The 23,610-nt window shown below is 33.1% G+C and overlaps 1 protein-coding gene across 2 annotated transcripts in view; it reads right to left on the reverse strand.

Annotated features, from left to right (window-relative positions):
- Positions 1-3,691: 3,691 nt before the first annotated feature.
- The window catches only part of KLHL1 (kelch like family member 1), a 176,540-nt gene continuing 156,621 nt past the window's right edge, over positions 3,692-23,610 (reverse strand). For both annotated transcript variants that reach the window (XM_041466098.1, XM_041466097.1), the window contains 4 exons: positions 22,229-22,391; positions 9,069-9,281; positions 4,749-4,920; positions 3,692-3,791 (listed from right to left, as the gene is read on the reverse strand). In XM_041466098.1, the coding sequence (XP_041322032.1) occupies positions 3,732-3,791; positions 4,749-4,920; positions 9,069-9,281; positions 22,229-22,391 (608 nt within the window). In that variant the 3' untranslated portion in view covers positions 3,692-3,731. The remainder of the gene's footprint in view (positions 3,792-4,748; positions 4,921-9,068; positions 9,282-22,228; positions 22,392-23,610) is intronic.

Consider the following 23,610-nt stretch of genomic DNA (forward strand, 5'->3'; position numbering starts at 1 on the left):
TAACATATTGAGATTCTGAGCTGCCAGTGAGCCTGCATTACCTAGTGTATGCACATTTTCTTGGTATAGTAAATGCAAAAATCCAATAATTTAGTATTTTAAGAATTTAAATGATCCAGTCTATTACTGCTGTTTGATAAAATTTACAAGAGCTTTCATGAAGCCTTTGTGGAAATGCCTTCTCTATTTATTCCTCATGAAAAATTAATGCAAATTCATAGATAACATAGGTCATAGGTCACATTTCTTTTCCCCAGCTCATTGTGGGCAAAATAATAAGGAAAGTTTTCCAGAATGTAAATTCCCTTGTGGAAAAAGTGTATTTGATTCATAATCACAATGCACAGCATTTCTGGCTTTTGCTCATGGACATCAGGGTCTGAGCCATTAAAACTTGCATATAACTTGCATAACTCAAATTTATTTCGTGAGTTACTCTTATTGAAATAATAGAAAATGTTTAAGACATAAACATATTTAAGGGAAATTATATGGGCCTTCTAAACATATTGAAAGTATCTGAATAATATACACAGATAAGATTATAGATATAATAAATATCTATTTCTAGATATATTTTAAGTGATTTTAAAATAATGGTCAATTGATGGCAGTTTTCTGTAGAAGAAAGTGGTATCCAAGGAAATGATTCTTTGTCTATGCTAAAATGTTTCCCTTAAATCAATTAATGTTAGCTTAACAGAGTAAAATTATGAGGCAGGCAACTCCCTGAAAGCATCCTAATATTGCCTTAATAATTGGAATTTTCATATGAATAAAAAGGCTGCTCTATATGTAAAAGGAGTTTTTAAAATTTACTTATGGTTTCTAAACAATATCAGTATTTTGTTTACAAGAACATATAGTAAAATAATTATTGAACAATTGTAACTGAAGCCAATGAAACAATATTCATAGCTTACTTTTGACTTTGACAACAATGCAAAATTTTTCTATAAAATTGGATCTCATAATGTCAATACTAAAGAGCTCCACTAAAGAATAGCTATTAATTGACATTTTTATGGGTAGATATACAAGGGTTCCAACATATTAGGAAATATCTACATTTCAAGGAATTTAGTCATTGATTTCAGCTTGTTGCAGCTCTGATTTCACTGTGATTTCTATACTTTGACATTGAAGAGGTTATCTGAGAGAAAAGAAATCATGTTAGATGAACAAGGTCACCTGTTTTTGAAAAGACAGCGGCTTTCTTTAATAAGTAAACTTAACATTGTTTAGCACAATTTAGTGCATCAGAAGTGATTTTAACTCTTAGACATAAAAAATGGGTCTTAATGAATCACAGAAGTCAAGACTACAATTACATAGTACTTGGATTTAAACACATTCCCTTTGAGAAAAAGGTAAAACTATCATTATTTTTAGTGAAAGTAAACATAATGGTAAAGAAAAAAAATTAAAATTTTTCACAAATTCTCTTTAGAAGACACTTGCAGCACTTGTATAAATATGAAAGCCAATTTTGGTTCTTATTGTGGCTAGATTTTACATAATCAAAATAAAACAAATACTAATTTTATTGTTTCAGAATAAGAGAAGAGGAATAGACTGAAAAAATTCACATGAGAATCATTTTGGTAAAATAAAAGCAAACTGAAAAAGTAAAAAAGGCAATTGAGAATCAAAAATGAAATGAGGATAAATGGAAGAAAATAATGATCAAGGCACTTAAAACAAATCTGGCGCAGAATTAAATTAATAGGAATAATCCAACTTTGAGATCTGTGTATAGGTAGAGCAATAATATTTCTGTTATATATTAATATAATGAAATAAAAAGAAAGTTCTGGGAATAGAATTAAAATTCAATTTCTAAGTTCTTTAGCTATGTCTGTAGGAGTTCTGAATGACAATATCTATATTTAAATACAGTTATAATTCTAGAATCTTCTTAATTTGGTCTCCAAAACTTGTGTTTATGTGAAGCAAAATCTTTAGAGACATTTTTTATTCAACAGCTTGTTGTAGTTGGAGAAAAATTCATATGTTTGTTTGTGAAAGACTAATTGCAATTCAAAAGGCAACTGGCTGTGGAAAATTAATGTTGAAGTGTTTTCAGCTGATTCCAAATTAGGACAGAGAAATATTTAAAAGATTTAAATCCATATACTTAGGCTTCAGAATTGCAATTCAACTTACATCAGTAAACAAAGACCTCCATGCATACTGATGCAGTTAGAAGGAAAGCACATCTTCAAATCAAATGATGGAAACTCTACATATTTTTTTCATCTCAAATGATTGCAGAGATTTCCACTACGAGAACTCATTTTAGTGCAACCAGTTCCTTCTCAAAATTGCTAGTGACAGAGGATTGTGAAGTTTCTGGCTTTGGGCCATGAAATGTTTCCTATAGGATCAGCCAGGCTTTAGAGAAGGATATTTGGTGCACTGTTCCCAGAAGCTGTGCATCCCTGAATAGCAGAATTTCGTATTCCAGTAGTGGCCTTAGGTTCTAACTGATTCAGCTGAGCAGACAGAAAGCATCAGCACCAAATCTACTGCCAAATCAAAAGCTCAGACTATCACTACTGGCAGAAATTATCAACCCTAAAGTGAAGCACAGATGACACTAGTATATTTACCATGTGAAATATATTAGATCAAATGGTCTAATTTTCCTTACTCCACTTGCATTTATTCTGATTTCCCGACTTGCAGTTATTCTCAGTCATAAGTGGAAAGTCATAAATTTGCAGCTCTAAGTAGGCAAAATTGTGTACCTACAAGAATCAGAAAGAAATAAAATGTAGGATTTTTCTCCCTCTTGAAATGTTAGAAGAGTCTCTATAGACTGTTCCTGTCACGGTTCATCCATTAACATGATGCAGTGAAATAAAGGGATCAATTTTCCAGCTTGTCATGAGCTCCCAACGTGCAGTAGATGCATTAAACAATGAGGTTAGAGCCCACATGCTTAAATTGAATATAAGATTAAGAAAGAATTAGGTCACTGTTTCTTTGACTTCCATATTTGCAACAAAACCCCAGTGCAGCCACAGGACTGCTTTATATTACTTGATTAAACACACAGGCTTCCCCCTCAATAAAATAATTTATAAGATGCATTAACATAGGTGAGGAGGTACAACCTGAAGTTACGAAAAAAAGCCTACTTTTAGTTTTGTGTTTCTTCCTGCTTTAGAGTCACAGCTCAATCATTATGAATATTCAGACCATTTGACCTCTTCCTTTCAGTAAGGTCAAACTGCTCATTTAAATGAGAAGACCATAACCCATTTGAAGACAAGACTTGAACAGCAAAAAAATTATATTACTATCCACTTTTCTCTTTTAAAAAACACAGTTTAAAATTCATTAAATATATGCTCATATTTCTGCAGTTTTCTTGCAGCCATGAAAACTGTTCTCATTTTCCTTTCCACTCTTTGTGTAGACTTCCCATGATTATCCAGTTCTTCAGGACACATTCATGAGAGCAATACCTGAACTCACTACTCTACATTCACATATTTACGCCTACAATACTCTGGGGGCTTTTTTCTTGTTCACTGACTGTGAACGGTTTTCTGATTTTATAGGGCATAAATACTTAATCTTTGTCACTTCCAAACTTCTTCAAGTTTGTGATCAACAGTGTATTCACTGTGTAGATCCTTGTTCTTGTGAAGTTATCATTCTCTTTGTCTCATAGAAAAATAATCATTTCACAGTCAGTAAAATCCTAAGCAGTGCTGACAAAGTCATGGTTGTTTGATGACTACAACACAGGCACCAGCCCTTCCAATATTTAAGGAAGCCATCTGCAGAAAAACAGACACAAATTAACTGAATAGGAAAAAACCATGCAAAAGATTGCCAAAGAGGAACAAGCCATGCATACATTGTCAAAGTGCTGTGTCAAAATTATTTTAAAATGGTCAAAACTAATGGGAGTATAAATTGCTAAAAAAAAAAAAATCCACATTATGCTACTATTGTAATTTAAAATTGCTTGCTCACACCTGACATCTTTCATTTGAAAGTTGAGAACAGAAAGCAGGAATTAATTTTAGAGTTGTCATCATTTTTGTGAACCATTGATGTGCAAGGGGTTTCTGTATTCTGTAGACTGTGGCTGATGCTTCCACTCTAGTCCTTGAGGCAAGGTGAAAGCTACTAATACAGAAATTGTTCCAGTATTCCTAAACAGGTTCAAGTATCCTTTAGAATATGTTTGGCAATTTTAAACAGTATTCAAGACAACACAAGGATTAAAAGCTTCAGGGGACTGAATCTTGCTGAAACTATCACAGTAGAGTCAGCTTATATGTATGTAGCAACATACTGTAATTGTATATGTCTCCAAACTACCTACGTTAATAATCATGTTTATTAATAGTTTTTAACGTGAACTGGTGGTTTTGCAAAAAGAGAATATTCCCAAATTAATTTCATATCTCCTACAGAATGTCATAAAAATGCTCTTCTCAGTAATTCATAGTAGATTTAAAAAGATGGGCTCCTGTACCAACTTTAAAGCATTTGTGTCTGCATTCAGGCTTGTCAACAGAAGTTCCCCCTTGCAATCATAAAAAGAAATGGGCATTCTTGAGTAGAATACATCTCACCTATTTTAAATACTTATTTTAGGATAAGATCATGATTCCAAAATATGAACCTTTCTGCACTAGGTTTAAAGAAAGCTTGGCTAATGGCTAATTCATACGTACATGTGTGTATGTGCACATGTGTATATATTAAAAAAACTTTATAATTACCTGTGTCCACTCATTAGTTTGAGGGTCATATGCTTCCATAGTGTTCAGGTATGATTGACCATCATAGCCACCTACTGCATATAATTTGTCACCGAGGAGACAAACACCAACAGCATCTCGAGGCATACTCAGTGGAGCCACCATTGTCCATGTATCAGTTTTTGGGTCATACCTGAGCAAATAAAAATGAAATTGGGTATGTGGAGAGAAGACAAGCATCAATCCATGTTGATTTTCACTTCAATATAGTCCTTTTTTTTCCTGGGGGGTGAAAACCAAACCTTTAATATCCTATCCAAAAAATTCTTCCTATCAAAAAGAAAACACAGATTTATTGTGTTCACAATTCAACCCTCTACATGTTGATTAGAAACTTTTGCTCAGCTAACATTCTAGAATAAACTAAGCTGTTTGTAGGATAGTGTGTCATAAAGAGATCTGAGAAAGATATATGAGCAATATCTGAATGGATAGGTATAAAATTTTTTTTATATGCTATGTATACATTTAAAGTCGGGCATTTCCTGTAGCACATCTAAAATATTAGAAATATTATTTCTAAAATTAAATTTCACTATATTTTAATTTCTGAAATTATACTATACAACAGTAAAAATCTCCCTATGTATTCTCATGCTTAACTGCATTAGAATTAGTGTTTCCTCCTAAATTTGCTCAAATAGATAAAGCAATACTGTTTTTTAGACATAATCACAACTGAATTTTTAAAATGGAGGGTAAAATTCATTTCGTATAATGAAGGTAATTTAAAAATAAAATATTTAATCTAGGTTTTCATTTAGATATTCCTTAACAAATTAAAATAGTTTGATTTCAGAAGTCATTCCACTGCAACTCTTTTGGACATGCAAAAACCAGAAATTAATTATCTTTTGATAGTTTGTTACCAAGAATGTCTGGAGTATTAGGTTACACTAGATACCTCATTTTTAGATGTTAAACATTACTAAAACAGAATAGTGTATTACAGTGTAATAACATTAATTTAATCTGTCCTTAAACAGTCTACTATGTAATAGAATCATGTGATCAGTGGAGAAAATAAGCTGTTTTGGTCTACAAATCTTTTAAAAAGTCTGACATTATTAATTTGCTTAGATGTGTAAGTATTTAAGTCATAAGCCATATTATCAATAAGCAACTTGGAGGGATACTGTTTGAAGTCCTACATATTTGAACAATGAAATATTATACATATATAAATATATATATACATATATATATATATATATATATATATATATATATTACTACAAGCACTGAAACAGCAAAGCTACAGTGTTTTGCTTGTACCAGCCTTTTGGTTCATAAATATAACTTTTAAATTGGACAATAAAAAAATTGTCTGTAACCTTGTTCGTATTGTTCTTGAGAGGTAAATACATTTTAAGAAAACAATCTACTTGCATGCTAGCTGCTAATCCTGGCATTTGGGGGACTTCTCAGAAAATAAGATGTCAAATATCTAGATATACGATAAACGTCTTTCCTAACTTTAGAGGAAAATACTGCAAAATACTGCTTGAATATGTGGAAGGGAAATGACCATGTAACAAGCCAAAAAAAAATATTTTTAATGGATTTTTTTCAAAGACTGTGTGGGTTTTCAACAACAGCATCATATGCCTCTAGCTGAAACAATTTCCCATCCAGTGAAATGCACCAGTGTGCATTGTATCTTTGCCTACCTAAAGGTAATAAATGTTTAATAGACTCCTCCATACACATGTCTTAAATTACAAGGGCCAAGGTGAGGAGGTGCAAAAGTTAAAGCTGGAAAACAATACAACTGACATCATAATTTGACCGTTTGACCTTTTTTTCTTCTTCTTCTTCTTCTTCTTCCAATAAACTGGTATGCAAGGATAAAATGAATCCTTATAACTCAATTCTGTCAACAAAATAGAACTGCACAAGAACTTGTTGGTTTTGTAACTTCCAGGAAAATACCTGAGATTTCTTACATCCTTTATGCTACTAAAAAGCAACTGTATATGTCATCTCTATAATAGCTAAGTATGCCCCAGGCTGAATAGAGTTATGATAAAAGCTCCTGAATGTGGAAAGAAATCAATTTTGAAACCAAAGTGAGACAAAGGGGGAAAAAACTATAGGTCAAATGACTATGTTTTTAGCATCTGTCAATTTTTGAGTAACATTTGAAAAAGAAAAGTTGCTTTATGAAATCTGCCAAAATATCTTGAAAATTTTATAATTATGAAGTAGTTGTTTTGCCTTTAAAAAGGAATAGAAGATTGCACTTTGCCAACTTGTGAAGAAGAGTGAAACGTAACTATTATTTGAGAATGCCCGAATGCAGAGGAAATCCTTTAAAATTGCATCAACCTTAGAAGAACGTAAACTGGAATACCTAATTACTATAGAGCAGTACTTTAGCAGTAGCATAAGAAAACTCATATCTGCTGGCTCCACTATGTTTGCATAATGTCAAAAATAGATTTTAAAATATTATGTCTGGTTTGACAGTCTTCCAGGAAGAAATTGGTACTGGAATAAAGCACATCCTACCAGTCTGCATCAGAATGACAAAATGACTGAAGCAGACTCATTCCTGAAGAGGAAGAAACTTAGTTAAAAAACAAGCCTTCAATATTTACAGACAGAAAAACTTTTAGAGAGATGTAAATAGACTTCTTCATCACTTACTATTCTTTGCTTTCCTAAGATATTGAGGGGCTTTTCTTTTTTGGAAATGATGCATTATTTTGGAATAAAAAAAACAGACACACTAAATAGCATTCCAGCCATCTTATAAACTAATCAATCACTGTGAGGGCCATGAGAGTTTTTTCACATTTCAGTGGAGTCCACCAGTTAATTCACATCCACTCAAAGTAAGTTTATAGTCTTACAAGTTTTTGTTAGTCTGAACTTTTAGCCTCAAAGCTAACTATTGATGAAGTACATCATCCACACCTTTTGCTACCAGTGGAAAAATATCTAGGTGAGGGATACTATATACTGTCACTCTAATACAAGTACATAAAACAGCATAGTGATAGGTTTAGCTCATTTTTGCAGTCTCTCCTGAGAAAGACAAATGCAATGGAGTATGGTTTGTCATCAACACCAGAAGGGTTTTCTTCTCAGTGAAAGAAAAATTAAATATAAGCTCCCTTCTGAGTACCAGTAAGCAGAAGCAGTTGAAAATATCTCAGGACTGCCACTAGTTGTCTTATTATAAATTTATTTAAGTGAAAATTCTTTTTTATTGTTCCTTATAAATAAAGGTCTACAAGCATAGGCCCTGTAAGTACAGGCATCATGGGATTTCCCTGATTAACTGTCCCTCTGTTGCAGATGAGAAGAATTTGGCAATGATTTTTGCTTACATACAGCAAAGATGGCAATGAGTCTAAGACTGAGCAAAATCATATGGATAACATAAGGAGTTTTCACTTATAATTTTTCAATTAAATATTGAATACCAAGTTCGATGTAGCAGAAGAAATTACTGACATTTAATCAAACCCTTCTGAAAAAAAATAATGGGATAAATCTTTCCCACCTTATATGTTAAGATAAACCAATTACTCAAATATACCTACTTTAACTTTTGTAATCTGTACACATTTGGAGTGAATATTTTCGTTATTCTATTTTATAGTATTGAGAAACAGAAAAAAAAAAAAGTAAAACATTCAGGAAAAATTTGAAGAATACCTTTAAATTGAGTGCTTTAATCACTTCATCTGTGCTGTACTGCCCTACTAGATATTCTTGGATTTGTAGAAAATCTACTTGCAAAATTCACGGTACTGTAAATAAAGTGTATTAGGCTTATATCACCACATTAGAAAGTGACAATTTTGATAAAGGAAGGAATTCATTGTACTGTGAATATCCATCACTTAGACAATTCTTTATTTCTTCTTTGCTTAGCTATGTTTTTGGAGTTAGAAAATATTCTAAACGCAATTCAATTTTGTGTTATAAAATTTTTTCAAGGAAAAATTTTTATCTCTACAATTTTTGGTTTGTGACACTTCAATGCACAGTGTCACAAATAATAGTGTTTTAAAATTACTTAAGTGGATGTGTAAAGGGTGGGGTTTTTTTGTGTTTGTGGTAATATATGATAGTACTGTGAATAAAAAGGGATTACAATAAGTTTCAAAGAGATTGCCTTTCACACACCTTTATAGAATTTTTCAAGTAAGTACTAATTAGACATTTCTAGGATTAAGAACATCTGTTTAAATTTACCATCACTAAGCTAAGAAAATAATGCTACCAGATATTATTTTGTATTTAAAACATGCATATATAATTTGATACCTTTCCACGTAGTCCAGCAGACGAGAACAGTGATTAGAAGCAGGAGCATCATGACCTCCAACTGCATAAAGAAAGCCATCACAGGTAGCCACTCCTACACCTCCTCTTCTCTTACACATAGGAGCACACATATTCCATTTATTTGTGTGAGGATCATAATATTCCATTGAGCTCAAACATGAACTTCCATCCCGACCTCCAACTGAATATAACCTAAGAAAGTCCACACAAATAAAAAGGTTAACAAAACAAGAGCTCAGAATTGCAGAAGTAAAAACAATGAGTATCTGTTTTTTTATCTGACATCAGAAAATAGAAAAAAAAAAAAAAGAAAATACATAATATTTGAAATCATGTGAATCTCATACAGTGAAAAAACACAGTTTTCAATATTATTACCAGTCTCACGTGCTATTTAGTACTTTGTCCACCTGAAGAGGAAGGAAGATATTTCTTTCTGCTAATGAATATTTTCATTCTTTCATTACTGCATATTCAGTCAAGAGCACCACAAATTATATGCAGGTTCGTCTCTATAGGTTGAAAATCACGTAAGCAGGGTTGCTGCCTAAGCTCACCATCTATGAGATAGGAGTGGAAGTGCAAACTTATAACTGGTAATTCAGACAAGGAAGAAATATGCAATCCATTTATTATAGTTTCTCTGTGTTTTTGCTGTGCATCAAATTATTAAGAAGCACAAACTATATGGAAAACAGGATCTGATATTCAACAAATTCTACATAAAGATCTATCAATAGGAACACATTTCCAGCATGACTTTTACACTTAGAATACAGCAGAGATCAAATATGAAATGTGTTGCAGATAGGAGTGTCACATTACATTTTAAACATGGATTTTTAAAAATTGCTACATCAGTTTCAAGGTTCTTGCTTACACTGAAGATAATTCTTACCCACACTAACAGCAACATGTCTACTTTGCAAGAAAATTATAACCCCCAAGCACGGTGTGTTGTTTTTCTTCATCAGAATGTTTTATGAGGATAAAGTTATGTTGGAAAGTCATGGAGAACTTCTGAAGAGTATTTTAAACTTGAATTTATAAAAATGTGGTTTAACAAAAATGATTTTATGTTTGTAAGCATCTGTAGGCAAGAAACTTGTTTTGTTCTGCTGTTTATAATGGGTCCCAGGAGGAAATAGTTCTGATTGTTCTTTCCCCCTAATACCATGCTGTATTCATTCTGTATGAATCTTTTTGCAGTCTGTTGCCTTTTATATAGTGCCTGGAGATTAACTAATAGAAACACAGGCTATTTTAAAGTCCAACCACTAAGCAATTTCAGATGTGAAAGCTGTCTCTGTAAAGCAATTACTCATTTGGAAGCTTTTACTGTCCTAAGCACTCCATGAATTCAGAGCCATTTAAATGTGCATTTGCCATTACATTTCATTGGTATGGATGCTGATGAATAAGGAAATGCTGTACAATCACTAAATATGTCACTGAAGCCCGAGAACACTTTGGTAGTGCCTGACAGCCATACCTGTACTCTGACTAAAACACCCAGGAGAATCCATACTCCACTGTGAGAGATATTAATACACTTTTATAAAAATACACTTTTTACAATTATTTCTTTGGATCCAGACCTAACAAATTTAACTTTATTTATGATTATCAGATATCTACAGATGAAATCAATACTAAAGCATCCAATTCTGTTAATCTGTGGATGTCTACAGTGTCCAACTTGCTGTTACACTCAGAGTAGTCATCTGAGCCTAAAGAACAGCACTAAAAATATTTAAATTTTAGCAAAAACAGTTACAGTAATATAAATGTAAATATAAACATTTACATATAGGTGTCTGCAAGGATCTTATCTTTATTTTCAAAGATGTGACTTGGTTCAGCTATCCACAGACAGTGATAAAACATTTTTTGTGACATTTAAGTTATGTTGACTTTCCTTCCAGGCTGAGAGATATGGAAAATAGTATAGTACAAAAACCAGTAGAAAAAAACATGACTGCTGGCACCCTGAAGCAATTTAAATGTAAGTAGACAACTATATGTCGGTAAGTGAATTGATTCCCAAAAACATAAACCATGATTAAGATTTCTGAGATTGTCAAATTTTTTTCTAAGCAGATATTTGGACACGTAAACACTGAACACAATTTTAAAAATGCAAAGAACCAAAACTTCTGCAGACTTCAGTGCAAATAATCTTGTGTACCCCTAATCAAAATCCCCACCACTTCGATATTTCTTCTGGCATAGAAAGTTCTTATTTATTCCATTGTCTTTCAACTGAAATAAATCAATAAGCTGATATTTGCACACTGAAAGTAAAACATACTTTCTCATTCCTCTATTCCAATTAAGACAGCTAACAAAATATAGCTGAAGGCACTCTTGAGTTGCTGGTAAAAAGACAGCACATGCTGTTCATAAGTACCTCATAAAGTGATTGGGACCACCTAGTCTGTTGCTGAAATGCTCTCAGCTATTCAGAACAAAATTCATTTTCAAAATCATATTTTGGAGCTAACATTTTTGAGTTTGGTTGTGTTTCTATCTTTTTTTCTCTAAGGAAACAATACTAATTTTTTTTTTTACTTTCCCAAGGGTAAAATAAAAATACATAAGGAAAAGTTGGAAATTGAGTAATTGCTTTAAAGCTCTGGTCGTGGCTGTTTGAACAATTCAGTCAGAATTTGCTTCCAGTCTTCAGTCAAATTTCCAAATCCATGTTCACAAAGGCCCAAAAATGACTGGGGAACAGCTCTGCAACAGGCACTGAATATTCAGGATTCTGTACAGCTATCTGAAAATTTGGAAATATTTATAATTAAGGCTATTTAATAGTTTTACATTCTTTTTAGAGCTTATGGTTTTCTTTTATTTGATGACTTTAAATTAAAAATTTTTTTCAGCTTTCTCTAGCTTGTCAAAAACGTGTAATACAATTTCTATAGGAAAAATTGAATGCATTTCTCTGAATTAGCTGAATTACTCCTCATGGTGTATCCCATCAAGACTAGAATTATTATAAAAATAGTAATCATATATCCCTGCTTAGAGAGCAAGACCAGCAAGGAAAAGAAAGCATCCAGTACTGAGCACTTTTATCTCCACAGTCAAAGTCCTGCCTGTGGAGATATTATAGATTTCTATTCCTAAATAGTCTACATTTCAGCTGATTCAGACACTGTGCATGGATAACAAATTAGGCCAAGCTCAGCCTCTTCTGTCTTTTCAGGCTTTTGTCACTTTTACTAAGATGGAGAGGGATTCCTGAGCATTTGTATACATATAACTGTATGTATAATTGGCTAGAAAAATGAGGTAGAGGTTTCAAAGTAAGAAACATTAGGAGAAATCACGACCAGCTGGATCAAAAGCATTTATCTCAGTTCTGTCATTACAAACCTTTGATAACTACTCAGGAAAGACAGTTTTAAATTCAGTTTGACAAGCCAACCTCAAAAGACCAGACTGCCTTTGATGTGAGGTGGATATGGCTTGTGAAACCAGTTGAATCATGCCCTTGCTGCATTTCTTAATGAGGTTTTCCCTTTCAAAATTCTTTCACTATGAATATCAAAGACCTTATCCAGTCTTTTGCTTAGGCCCTTTTGTACCCTTTTCTGGCCTTTCAGTGTGTCTAAAAGAGCAGCAGAGAATTACTCTGGCACAAAAGAGATCTGCTTAGTAGGACTGAGGGACAGTAATAATTTTCATCAGTGCTGGACTACTGTATTTCTGAATCAGTCCATACCTGGCCTAGGAATCAGAATATAGAGAGAGATATTTATCCATGCTGCCTTGATTAAGCCAATGTAGTTCACTGGCAAAAGCTGAAAATACAATAATTTTGTGAATGGAATGAGTTAATGAAGTCTTATTTCTGTGTGTAAATTTGGAAGGCCATTTCAAGTATTTGTAATGCAGTAGGGAAGTAAATTAAAAGTAGAATTTGACCCCCCAAAAATGGAAAAATATATAGTCACAGTGTAATTTCCTGGAATTAAATTAGTAGTAACTACTAATAAGTTAGATGGGGGCCCTGAGAACTTGATCTAATGGCTGGTGTTTCTGCCAATGAAAGGGGAGATGGAACTAGATTATCTTTTTGGGTCCCTTCCAAGCCAAGGCCTTCTATGATACTGTGACATAAAATATTGAGAGAAAAACACCCTTTTCATGGACAATATTGTTATGAAAATGTTTTACTTCCTACACTGGAAACTTTAGTTCCCTAATAGAAAGAACTTGTTTCAAGCAATTTTAATTGTAATCAGAATTATATGGGCTACATTCTCTGTACAAGACTATTGACTCAATGCAGATTCCACCTGTTGAAAAACATTCTTGACTTTATCAAGCAATAAAGTAGGTAAGGCAAAATAGTCTTTGTAAATTAATAATTTACTACAGCTTGGGCATGAGGCCCTTTATTAGCTGTATTATTAAGACACACAGTGAACCTGTCATTAAATAAGAATTTTTAGTGAATCCATAGAATTACTTTCTGCTAGACTGAGATAATGTTTATGATACTAATTTTCTTTGTGAGTTTAATAATTTTAGACCATACAGTTGTTCAATTTCTTTTGTCTCAGTATCCATTTATTTAATGATTTTGACTAAAATATTTAAAAATATCTACACCTTTTTGTAGTTTCCACAGTTGAGGAAGAATAATTTCAATGTGTCTCATTTTCCCTATAGTGGGATACAGAATAATTGTTTTTTCTGAAAAAAAAAGAGTTTGATTTAAACCAGAAGTTAACGAACATCATATTTATAAAACAGCAGCAGCATAATAACTGTCATAAAATAACCTGAAATAACTTCTCAGGATTAAAATTAAGTTATAAAACTATTTATAGGTGAAAGTTTATTTAGAGTAAAATATAGTAAGAACAGAGACAAAATTTTCAATCAAAAAATTCAAAGGCTGGTAACTGGTGAACTATGAAGTATGTTTGAAGTATCTTTGAAGTATGTTTGTTATTCTTCCCATTGCAAAAGAGTTTCACAAAATTCATTAATAATAGCTAATAATTTCCTAAGACAAGTTTGAGACACTGTCTGGTTAGGTAAACGATATAGATGAAAACAGACTTGTGACAGCATGAATTTTTTTGACAAAAAAAAGCACTGCTGTAATTAGGCAGGATGCAAAATATCTATGCCACATTTAATACACTGATTTGCTTGCAGTTAGTGAGAATATTGTAGGCAGAAAGCATGCAGTTCAAAACATTTTCTTTTCTCCTTACACGACAGCAGCTATGTATGCCAATCAAGGTACTTTTCTTAGTTCAAATGGATTTGTAAAAGAATAAGTGAAGCACCAATAAGGCATAATAGCAAAGAAAACTTCAAGCAACAGAAGCTATGAGAAAAAAAATGGCACTGATGGGAAATATAGTAGTTTTGGTCATACTTTCTTGTCTTGTTAGTTTGGCATGAAATTTTGAATTGATACTTCAGCCTTAAAAAACACAACTAAGCATATTAATACTTCCTATATTTAATAATTTCGAGCAGTTCCCTAGTCTTTGCTGAAGCATGAAAGTTATCCATGCATTGCAATTATATGGCTGACTTGCAAAAAAGTCTTAGGTCATTTAGCCTGTGATCTTCACCATGAACAAACCCTTCTCTGTTCAACAAATTCAACCAATAATGTAAGATTTATCTGAAGCTGGTCTACTGAGTCAAAAGAAATTTCATGTTACCCAAATATTAGTTATTAAAAAGTTAATCAAGTTTCAAATTGGAAAAATAGGAAGTTAAGAGTGGAGATGGCTTGGTATTCTATTTTGCTGAGTATAGTAGATATTTGGTAGCTGCTGTAATGGCTGTTGCCCATAAAGATATTTAGTTGACTATTAAATTAATATTTAACGTTCTTTAATTTCAGTCAGATGTGTATATTTAAATATCCTTCCAGATTACACATATGTGGAAATAAGGAATTATGTGAATACAGATGATAACACACAGGAATGCATATGTGGACACATGTCTGTGTGTGCAGTCTAAGCTGAAGCCTACATTTGGTGTGGGAGGATCTCTAGACTGCTCCAACTGCACTGCACAAGGGCTTCCTTCCTGCCCCAGCATGTAGGCACCAAGAACCATGTGAGACAGGTTTGGATTCCCATACTTCATTTCCCACTAAAGATAATAGTGAAAAGCCAAACTTTAGTCATAATCAAAAATATAGGATGCTACTACCTTTTGCAGTCTTGGCCACAAGAGAGAAAACAGCTCACTGTTTTTTTAAAAAAATCTGTGCTTAATTGTGGAAGCTGTGCATTTGAAAAAATAGGCAATGAATTTTCCTAGGCATTATCCACACTGCTTCCCACTGTCTAGACTGGTGCATATGTACATTTAAAAGCTTAAATTAGATGGAGTGACACTACTGCCTTTTTCTGCCATGTATTAGGACAAAGTTAACTCACTACGTCTGTTTGGCCTGAAGTACCCATACATGTCCAAATTAATTCATACCATACTAGATCATATGCATAATCTATGTAGAATTTATCATTCGTTACAAAACTTACAAGGAAAAAAAAAAAGGAATTATGTAGTAAAGACAAATTATTTCCTATTACAAAACCTGAATGACAGGCCTTATCACAAATTACAGTCATTCCAGCTATACAACAGTCAACAGCCAGCTAGTCTGAAAATTTTGTTTTGTGGGTTATGGATGAAGAGAAGGGCATAGAGGGGACATACACACTAAAAGATGTAGATGTGCAGTAAACATTCAAAATAGAAATATGGTCTAAGAATCTGGGACCCTGGCCACAGTATAGCCACAGAAAATAGGCTCATCAAGTTCCCACCCTGAAAATAAGCAATGTTTTTATCATCTGTTGTGTCTCCTACCAATCAATTAGTTTCTAAAGAGGAAGGCATCTTAGCTGCATATACGTCTGCCTTGGACTGTAGGAAATACAGTGGCTTTGCATTAAAGACTCATGATTTCAGTAAAGATTAATGATTTCACTTTTCTCTTCTAACAGTGACATGTATTTACCTAGTTTGTATATTTTTAAGCTAGCCTAGCCCCACAGAGAGAAAAGCAGACCTGTACAGTGTCTCTCTCTTTACAGGCTGGATGTAAAATAACAAGTTAAATCTTGCTTGAGAAAGAGAGAATATGATGCACTTTAAATTAAATGAAACATTCACTGAGCTGCATGAGATCCCCATGTAGGATATATGAATTTGTGTGCAAAAGCACAAAAGATCAGACCAGGGCACTGAATTAGTAATCAGCCTTAATGATTCTGCTAAGAGAAAGTGCCACAGATAGTTTATTATATGATGCATGAAAGCCAAAGGAGCAGAACTCCTGGAGGAGGCTGTAATCAGCCATACAATCAAGTTTTGTAGGTGGTTATATGAATGTAATACATTCCTAATTCTCTCATGCCAAACACTGAGCTACTATTAAGGACTTTGTGGAATTGTTAACCTTTATCTCTCCAAGGTCAGTTCAAAGCAATTATATTCCTGGTGAGTGACTAACTATAAGATGATTTTGAGAACCTTTCTTGTGTTCACACTAATTTGGTTTGAATTTTGCTATTTTTCTTAAAAATTATGATTCATCAGGCTAAACTTTCTGATAGTTACTTTGTAATAGTGCATAATAATTATAAGGGACATATTGAACTAAAGTAACTGCTATTTACAGCAGACATAATATTGATCTAAATAACACAAGTTTCTTCCCATTTTTTCTCATTAAATGACCTGAAAACAAAACATTCCATTGTGCATATGCCAACATCTTTGTTGGGTAGCTTTCTGCATTTCCCATTCAAAATGAAACAGAGAATAGCTGGGAAAGCACTGCCAAAACAATAATCCAATTTATGAAAATCCATTACTAAATGAATCCAATTATTGCAAAAGTGGTGGAACTGAATGAATGTAACTGAATATAAATAGATAAATAACTATTAAAAAAATCCCAAAGCTACATAGTTATTAAAGTCTCTCTGCCTAACTAGTAAAATTGAAAATGTAACAAATTAATTTGCATGAGTGTAAAGGGAAAAACAATAAATATGCATATACAAATACATTTTTTAAAAATAACAATTAGTATATTCTATCAGTACTTAAGCAGAATTAATAGAATGTGGAATCTGATCTGTTGCAGTTAAGTAAGAGACAAAATTTGACATTACCAATTGATATTAAATAATTACTTAAAGGACACAACCAGAAAAACAGTGCTTTTTTATGTTGGACTGTCTTTCAACAATATTATGAAAAAAATATCAGGCAAACAGGAAAAAGGACTTTTTTTCAACGTAATTGATGGAGAGAGATGAGGCTTGCCAAACAACTCCAATTTTAAAGATGTTGGATTTGATTAAGAGGATCTATGCTTAGGGGTTTGTTCCTCTAAAGGAAAATATCTCAGCTTATGCATTTTTCCTGTAGTATTAGCATTGCATTTTCCTGCTTAAGATAATCACCAGTCACAGGCACAGCAGCCTATGGAGGACACCACACTGCAGTAGAAGGTGATCTCCCAAAAGACTGCAGCCCATGGAGCGCCCACCATGGAGCAAGGGAAATGTGTGAGGAAGGAACAGCAGAGAGAAAAAAATAAGGTCTGACCGCAACCCCCCTTTCCCATCCCCCAGTCAGGGGTGGGACTATAATGTTATACAAGACATAAACTGAGCCTAGGAAAGGGGGGGAAAGAAAGGTGGCATTTTAAAACTTGGGGTTGCTTCTCACTAGCCAGAATCTATTTTTATTACTAATGAATTGTATTAATTTTCTCCAAGTCAAGCCTATTTTTCCTGTGACAGCAAATGGTAAGCAGACAGATGGATATTGGTGGGGAATAATATTTTATTATAACATTTCTCCTTGTTCTTTTACTTTCCTTCAGAGACAACAAATATGTACAAAACTTTTCCTTAAATAAAAGAAAAATATTATTTAAAAGAATACCGACAGCTGTATTTCTAAAAGTTAAGATTAAACAATTCCTCGCTTTTTGTCATCTATCATATATCAACAGCATTGTGTGATATTTAACAAAAACAACAGCAGCAGGGGGAAATATCAAGTTCACTATAGCACATATTTGAGGATGTGGCAATCAATAAAGGGCAGGACTCCTTTTCCTCGACTCCACAAGTTAGCATGAGATTGAACTGCTTGCCAGTGTGTGTCAAAGTCATGATTTTTGGCACTTCAGGCACTGCTGTGATGTTCTACCATTCAAAGTCAGCCTGTGGATCCTATCAACAGCTGAACATTTTATGCTTTTGTAACACAGATTTACTGATATTCGCTAAAGGGATCAAGACTTAAGGGCCAGGCTTTCTGTCATGAAAGCTATAGTTTCTTCAAAAATTATTGATAATTTCAAACATACCAGTAGAAACTAAGGAATATTTTTTGTAATGTTGTCTTTGTGGACATATAATAGAGCAACACAGAAAAATTCTAGTTATGGTAGTGACACAAAAATGTTTAGAATAACATAAATCTCTATGATACAGAGAATGTCTTTGAAGAGTATGTACTCCTGATGAAAATGTGTAAACTAAATTTTCACCTAGAGCTATACCATTAATATAAAATATGTTCTGAAATTAAATTAAATTATTGGAAAGCTTTAGTGTTCTTGGGGAATGAGCAGTTCATGCATTAGAGTTTTTTAATAGAAGGATAATAAATAACTATAGTATTAGCTATAAATTTGGAGGCATTTACATTTTAAGTTAATGAAAGAATTAGTATTTATTGGATTGAAGATGTCAACTAGATTTTTTTTGTTCTTGAGTTTAAAATTAAGAAATTAAGAAAAGCTTGAAATAGTTAAGTGGTAATTTAAAAAAAGTTTCTGGCAAATATAGACTTTTTCACACTTTTCGTTCCTTGGTGCTTCTAACTCATACTGCAGAAAAGTTCTATTGCTTCACCAATATCTGCTGAAAACCATAGAACGCTGGTCTTATATAGTATAACTTGCACACTAGCTACACACCACTTATCTGAGCCCCAAAGAAGATTCAAATAAGTCATCCCAACTTTTGACTCACTATCTGCATGTAAAAAGCACCATCCTCTACCAGTTATTTCAAATTGTAGATCTCCATCCCACATTTAATATTTTAACACCCATTTCTATTGCTGATCTGAGGAAGTTCTTGCACTCTCTCTTCCACTCTCTGCAACAGGGTTGTTAAGAGTAACAAGGCAGAGAGGATGATGCTGTTTCCATATCAGAAGGAATTACTGACCATATTTCATCCCAGGAAATTCTACAGCCATGGCAAGTCCTACAACACCTACCAAAATATGTTGAATATTGATAAAAACATCAAGTTAAAAATAAATAATTTTATATATAGTAAGATAACACACTCGACTTTTGTGTTACTGTTTTGACTATGAGAAACACATGAAGATGAAGGAGATGGAATCTCCAATGCCTCAGCATACACTGTTAGTGGTACCCAGAACCTATTGTTGACTTGGGAAAACAAAAATATTACTGAAAAGGAAAATTCTCATATTCCAGTTTTTGGTGTTACAAAAAAACACATAACATTACCCTTCATATGAACCAATAAACAGGCATTTAGAACCTGACGAGAGGTTTGTGGACATGATCTTATTGTCCTTGTATTACTTTTATTTCATCTCTACTTTCCCAGCTGAATTGCAGCTATTTTGTGCCTCTGTTTCTTTGCAACTGTACTGTATCAGTTTTGTTGGTTTTCTTTGGTATGACACGCATTCTTGACAGTCATGGTACACATTATATGGCCTTTGCAATTTCACTTGAACTTCCTTCAATATGGATGACAAGAATTCCACACATTAACACAAATATTTCCAATATTAATAAAACTTTGCATGTTCTTTGGTAGCCTTTCTTTTTTTCCCCCATATTTCTTCTTCTGTTCTTTTTTTCTGTGCTAACAACATACAAAGCTTTTTTCACCACTTCTTTTGCTTCTTAGCATTAATTTTCTTCAAACACAAGGCTTGTTAATTCACACATAAACTACTAAATATTCTATTTGTGTTGTTTCTTAAGGTCATCCAAATATTTCTGTATTCATGTGGCCAATATGAATCATATGATATTATTCCCTTTGGTGCCACTTTGAATGGTCTGGTAATTTAACTAACTTACTCTTGCTCTTATACTCTTTTAAACCAGGACAGATCTGTAAAGAATTCCAGGGATAACTGTGACAGCCTAGTTATTGCATACAGTCCTTATCTTCTTCAAATCCCTCTACAATACACCTTTTTTTCATCTTAAGTATTTATTTCATATTAACACCAGATAAATTGTTCCATTGAAATTCTGGTAAAATAAATTTGTCATGTGTCTTTCTTTTATCTCAAAAAACACCTCTGTCTTTTATTAGTTGTTCTAGCTCTCCTTACTACTAAGAAGACATTTAAGAAATTAATATTGCCTGTGTTCCTCATTGAAGAGATAACTATTGTATCCTATTACTCTGGGAAATCTGGAGGTAACAACCAGGTGACCTTTGTGTGGGGAGGGGAAGATACTCCACTTAGCCCTCCTGGGTGAAACAGTACTGCAACTTAGAAATGTAATAAGGCAGCATGATTACAGAAAAGAATCCAGGCAAATGGACTAAGTTTAAAATTAAAAAAAAATTCCAAAACTTCAGATAGTTATTTTTCTGAATTTCTGAGAAATTCAGTAGGATTTTATTGCTTCAATAATTAAATATTTTTCAAAGTAGATTATGATGCACATAATCCTTTTCATGTTTTAGGAAAGATGTTGATATAAGAATTTCAGTTTAAATTTAAAAATGCATTTCAATGAAATAACATTCATTTCTGCGCACCCTGTTTTGCCAAATTTAGATACTATTGTTTTCAATTCGTTTGAGCAGCAAAATAATTGATAATTTACTTGCATGGTCTACACAAGTTAGCTTCCATAACACTTTAATACATCAGGAACTACTAAGAGGTTACTTACAAATCAATCTCCTTACTCAGATCCTGATGAGATCAGAATATGAAAGCTTTAATTCTTTTTATTTATTTCTCATAAGCCGATAGAAAAATACAATTTTCATTTTTCTGCATAAAATTAATTTAAATGGAAAACAAATTCAGCCAAACATAGGGCAATGGAAGATCACAAATGGAACAGTTTCTCACATAAAAACACAAAAGAAGTGGCTATACTTTTTCAAGTCTCTTAAGAAACTCACATTTGAAATATTTAGCATCCAGTATCCATTTTATTTAAAGTGCCTGAAACAGTGTGAGAGATACACATGCAGAATAGTTTGTAGCACTCTCACTTCAACAAGCACCTAATGCATTTCATTCATTTACCTATTTAATTCACTGCTGAAGAAAGAAATCATAATGAATAACCAAGAAAAAACTCCTCAGAACTTCCATACTAAAATATTATTTCCTTTGCTGAATATTAAACTCATAATTGTGTTTCTCAATGAGAAATCCATTTCCAATATCCTGAGGAATGCAGGATATTGGAAATGTCAGTTGTGTGGAACAGCAATGTAGCAAGAATAGCACCGGGAAGTTGAGAGGTCCTTATGTATGTTTTCAAGTCGCAGTTCTTGGTGTATTGGATATTTTTTAAAGATGGGTACTCAGATAAAAAGAATAAAAATCAATGGCATATTTCTACTTGTTGCAGTGAGACCACTGCTTTTCAGTTTTCAGTGGCATCCATCCTACCTTTCTTAGACACAGATAACATCTCTTTTAATTTAAAAGTGTTTGATATAAGTCATGCAAAATTCAGTTGAGTATCTGTTAACTGGGAAGCATTAAACATATGGTCAGCTGTGCAAAAGAAACAAAACTGGCATAGATATGCATGACCATATGCTGCTCTTCATGACTTCAGATCAATTTTTCCAGGTTTTTTTTCTAGATGTTGCTAGTCTGCTGCATGGCTTGTGAACCATTGAAACCAGTTTCTTGTAGAGGAACAGAGCTATTAAAGCAGCTTTGACCATTTGATCTACTCTGGAACATTTCAATGCCACTGCAACTAAATAAGGGAAAGCAATGACAATTAAGCTTCACTGGTTTTCAAAAGAAGTGTTTCAATTGTGTAAGCACACCCTACTCACTTGCCATTTAATGCTGCTACTCCAACAGTGCTTCTGGCAATTGACATACTTGCCACAAATGTCCACTGCTGACTTTGAGGGTCCCACCTCTCAACTGTGTTCAAATAACTCCAACCATCATGTCCTCCCACTGCATAAATTGGCCCTTCAAGCACGGTAACTCCTAAAATGAAGGACAAAGTGAGAGAAGATAAAAATATATTTCCTCTATCAGTAGTAAAAATTAAAAAATTTTACTAAAACACGACAAACAAATGAACTATATATTCAAAATGAAAATGGAAATACCAATTTGACATTTGATTAATTAAGAATCAACAAACAGGAATAAAATTAATGCCACTCCACATGGCTCTATGAAAAACAGGCCATGTCAAACAAACTTAATTTAATTTCTTGAGAAGAGTGTTTGCTTCAGAGAATAACCTGCCAATGATGTGATCCTCTTAGATTTCTGTATTCCCTTTAGTTTCTCATAACATTCTAATCATGAATTAGCTCTTTAGAATAGCAGTAAAGCACACAATAAAGTAGGGACTGGATACCTGGTAGATCTCTGATTATTGTCAACCTAAAGGGGATTTCACTGAATGGAATTGCTTCTAGAGGGGTTGAAGTCTGTTTTGGCACCATTTTTGTCAATCACGTAGAAGAAAATGAACAATTCCTCAGTAGCAGGAAGACTGATGGACTGGTACAGAATAAAAAAACACATTTGAAGGATTGAACAAGTAATTAGACTGAGAAATTTAAACTGCTTCCTCAGTTTCATTCTACCAAAAAAAAAAAAAAAAAAAAAAAGGAAATAGCCCCACACCTTCACAGAAAAATAATGTTGGATATATGAGCATTCTTTTATCTACTGAAAAGAAAAAAAAAAACTAAATGTAATATGTGAAAACTGAAGTTGAACATATTTCCATAAGAAACAATTTTTTAACTGTAAACGGTTTGAATCACCCAGTCAAAGGAATTGATGAATTCTCTATTTCACAGTCTCTTCAGTTAAGCTTAGAAGGCTCTGGAAGATAAGTTATAGCTAAGCACCATTTGTTACAAGACAGTGAGCTCAGTAATTCCATTCTATGAATCCAAGATCCCAAATGAACATTGCTCTGAAAAATCTCAGGCTAAATCCAGTCCTGTTTCCATGTCAATGTCTTTTTTTTTCCTCACTCCATTTCACATGATTTGAACTCATCAAAAAGTCAGAAAACAATAGATCATTAAAGTTGCAGAGAATGGCTTTGTTTTTCTCTTGCAGCAAAGTCTATCTTTGATTTTAAACAAAGTGAATTCTCCACTTTCTCTGTAGGAACATTTTGTTCTATTTCAGAAAAGTAATTCATTAAAAGCTTATATTACTTTAAAACTATATTTAT

This window comes from Pyrgilauda ruficollis, unplaced genomic scaffold (assembly GCF_017590135.1).
Source record: "Pyrgilauda ruficollis isolate IOZ18807 unplaced genomic scaffold, ASM1759013v1 scaffold198, whole genome shotgun sequence".
Taxonomy (NCBI): Eukaryota; Metazoa; Chordata; class Aves; order Passeriformes; family Passeridae; genus Pyrgilauda; species Pyrgilauda ruficollis.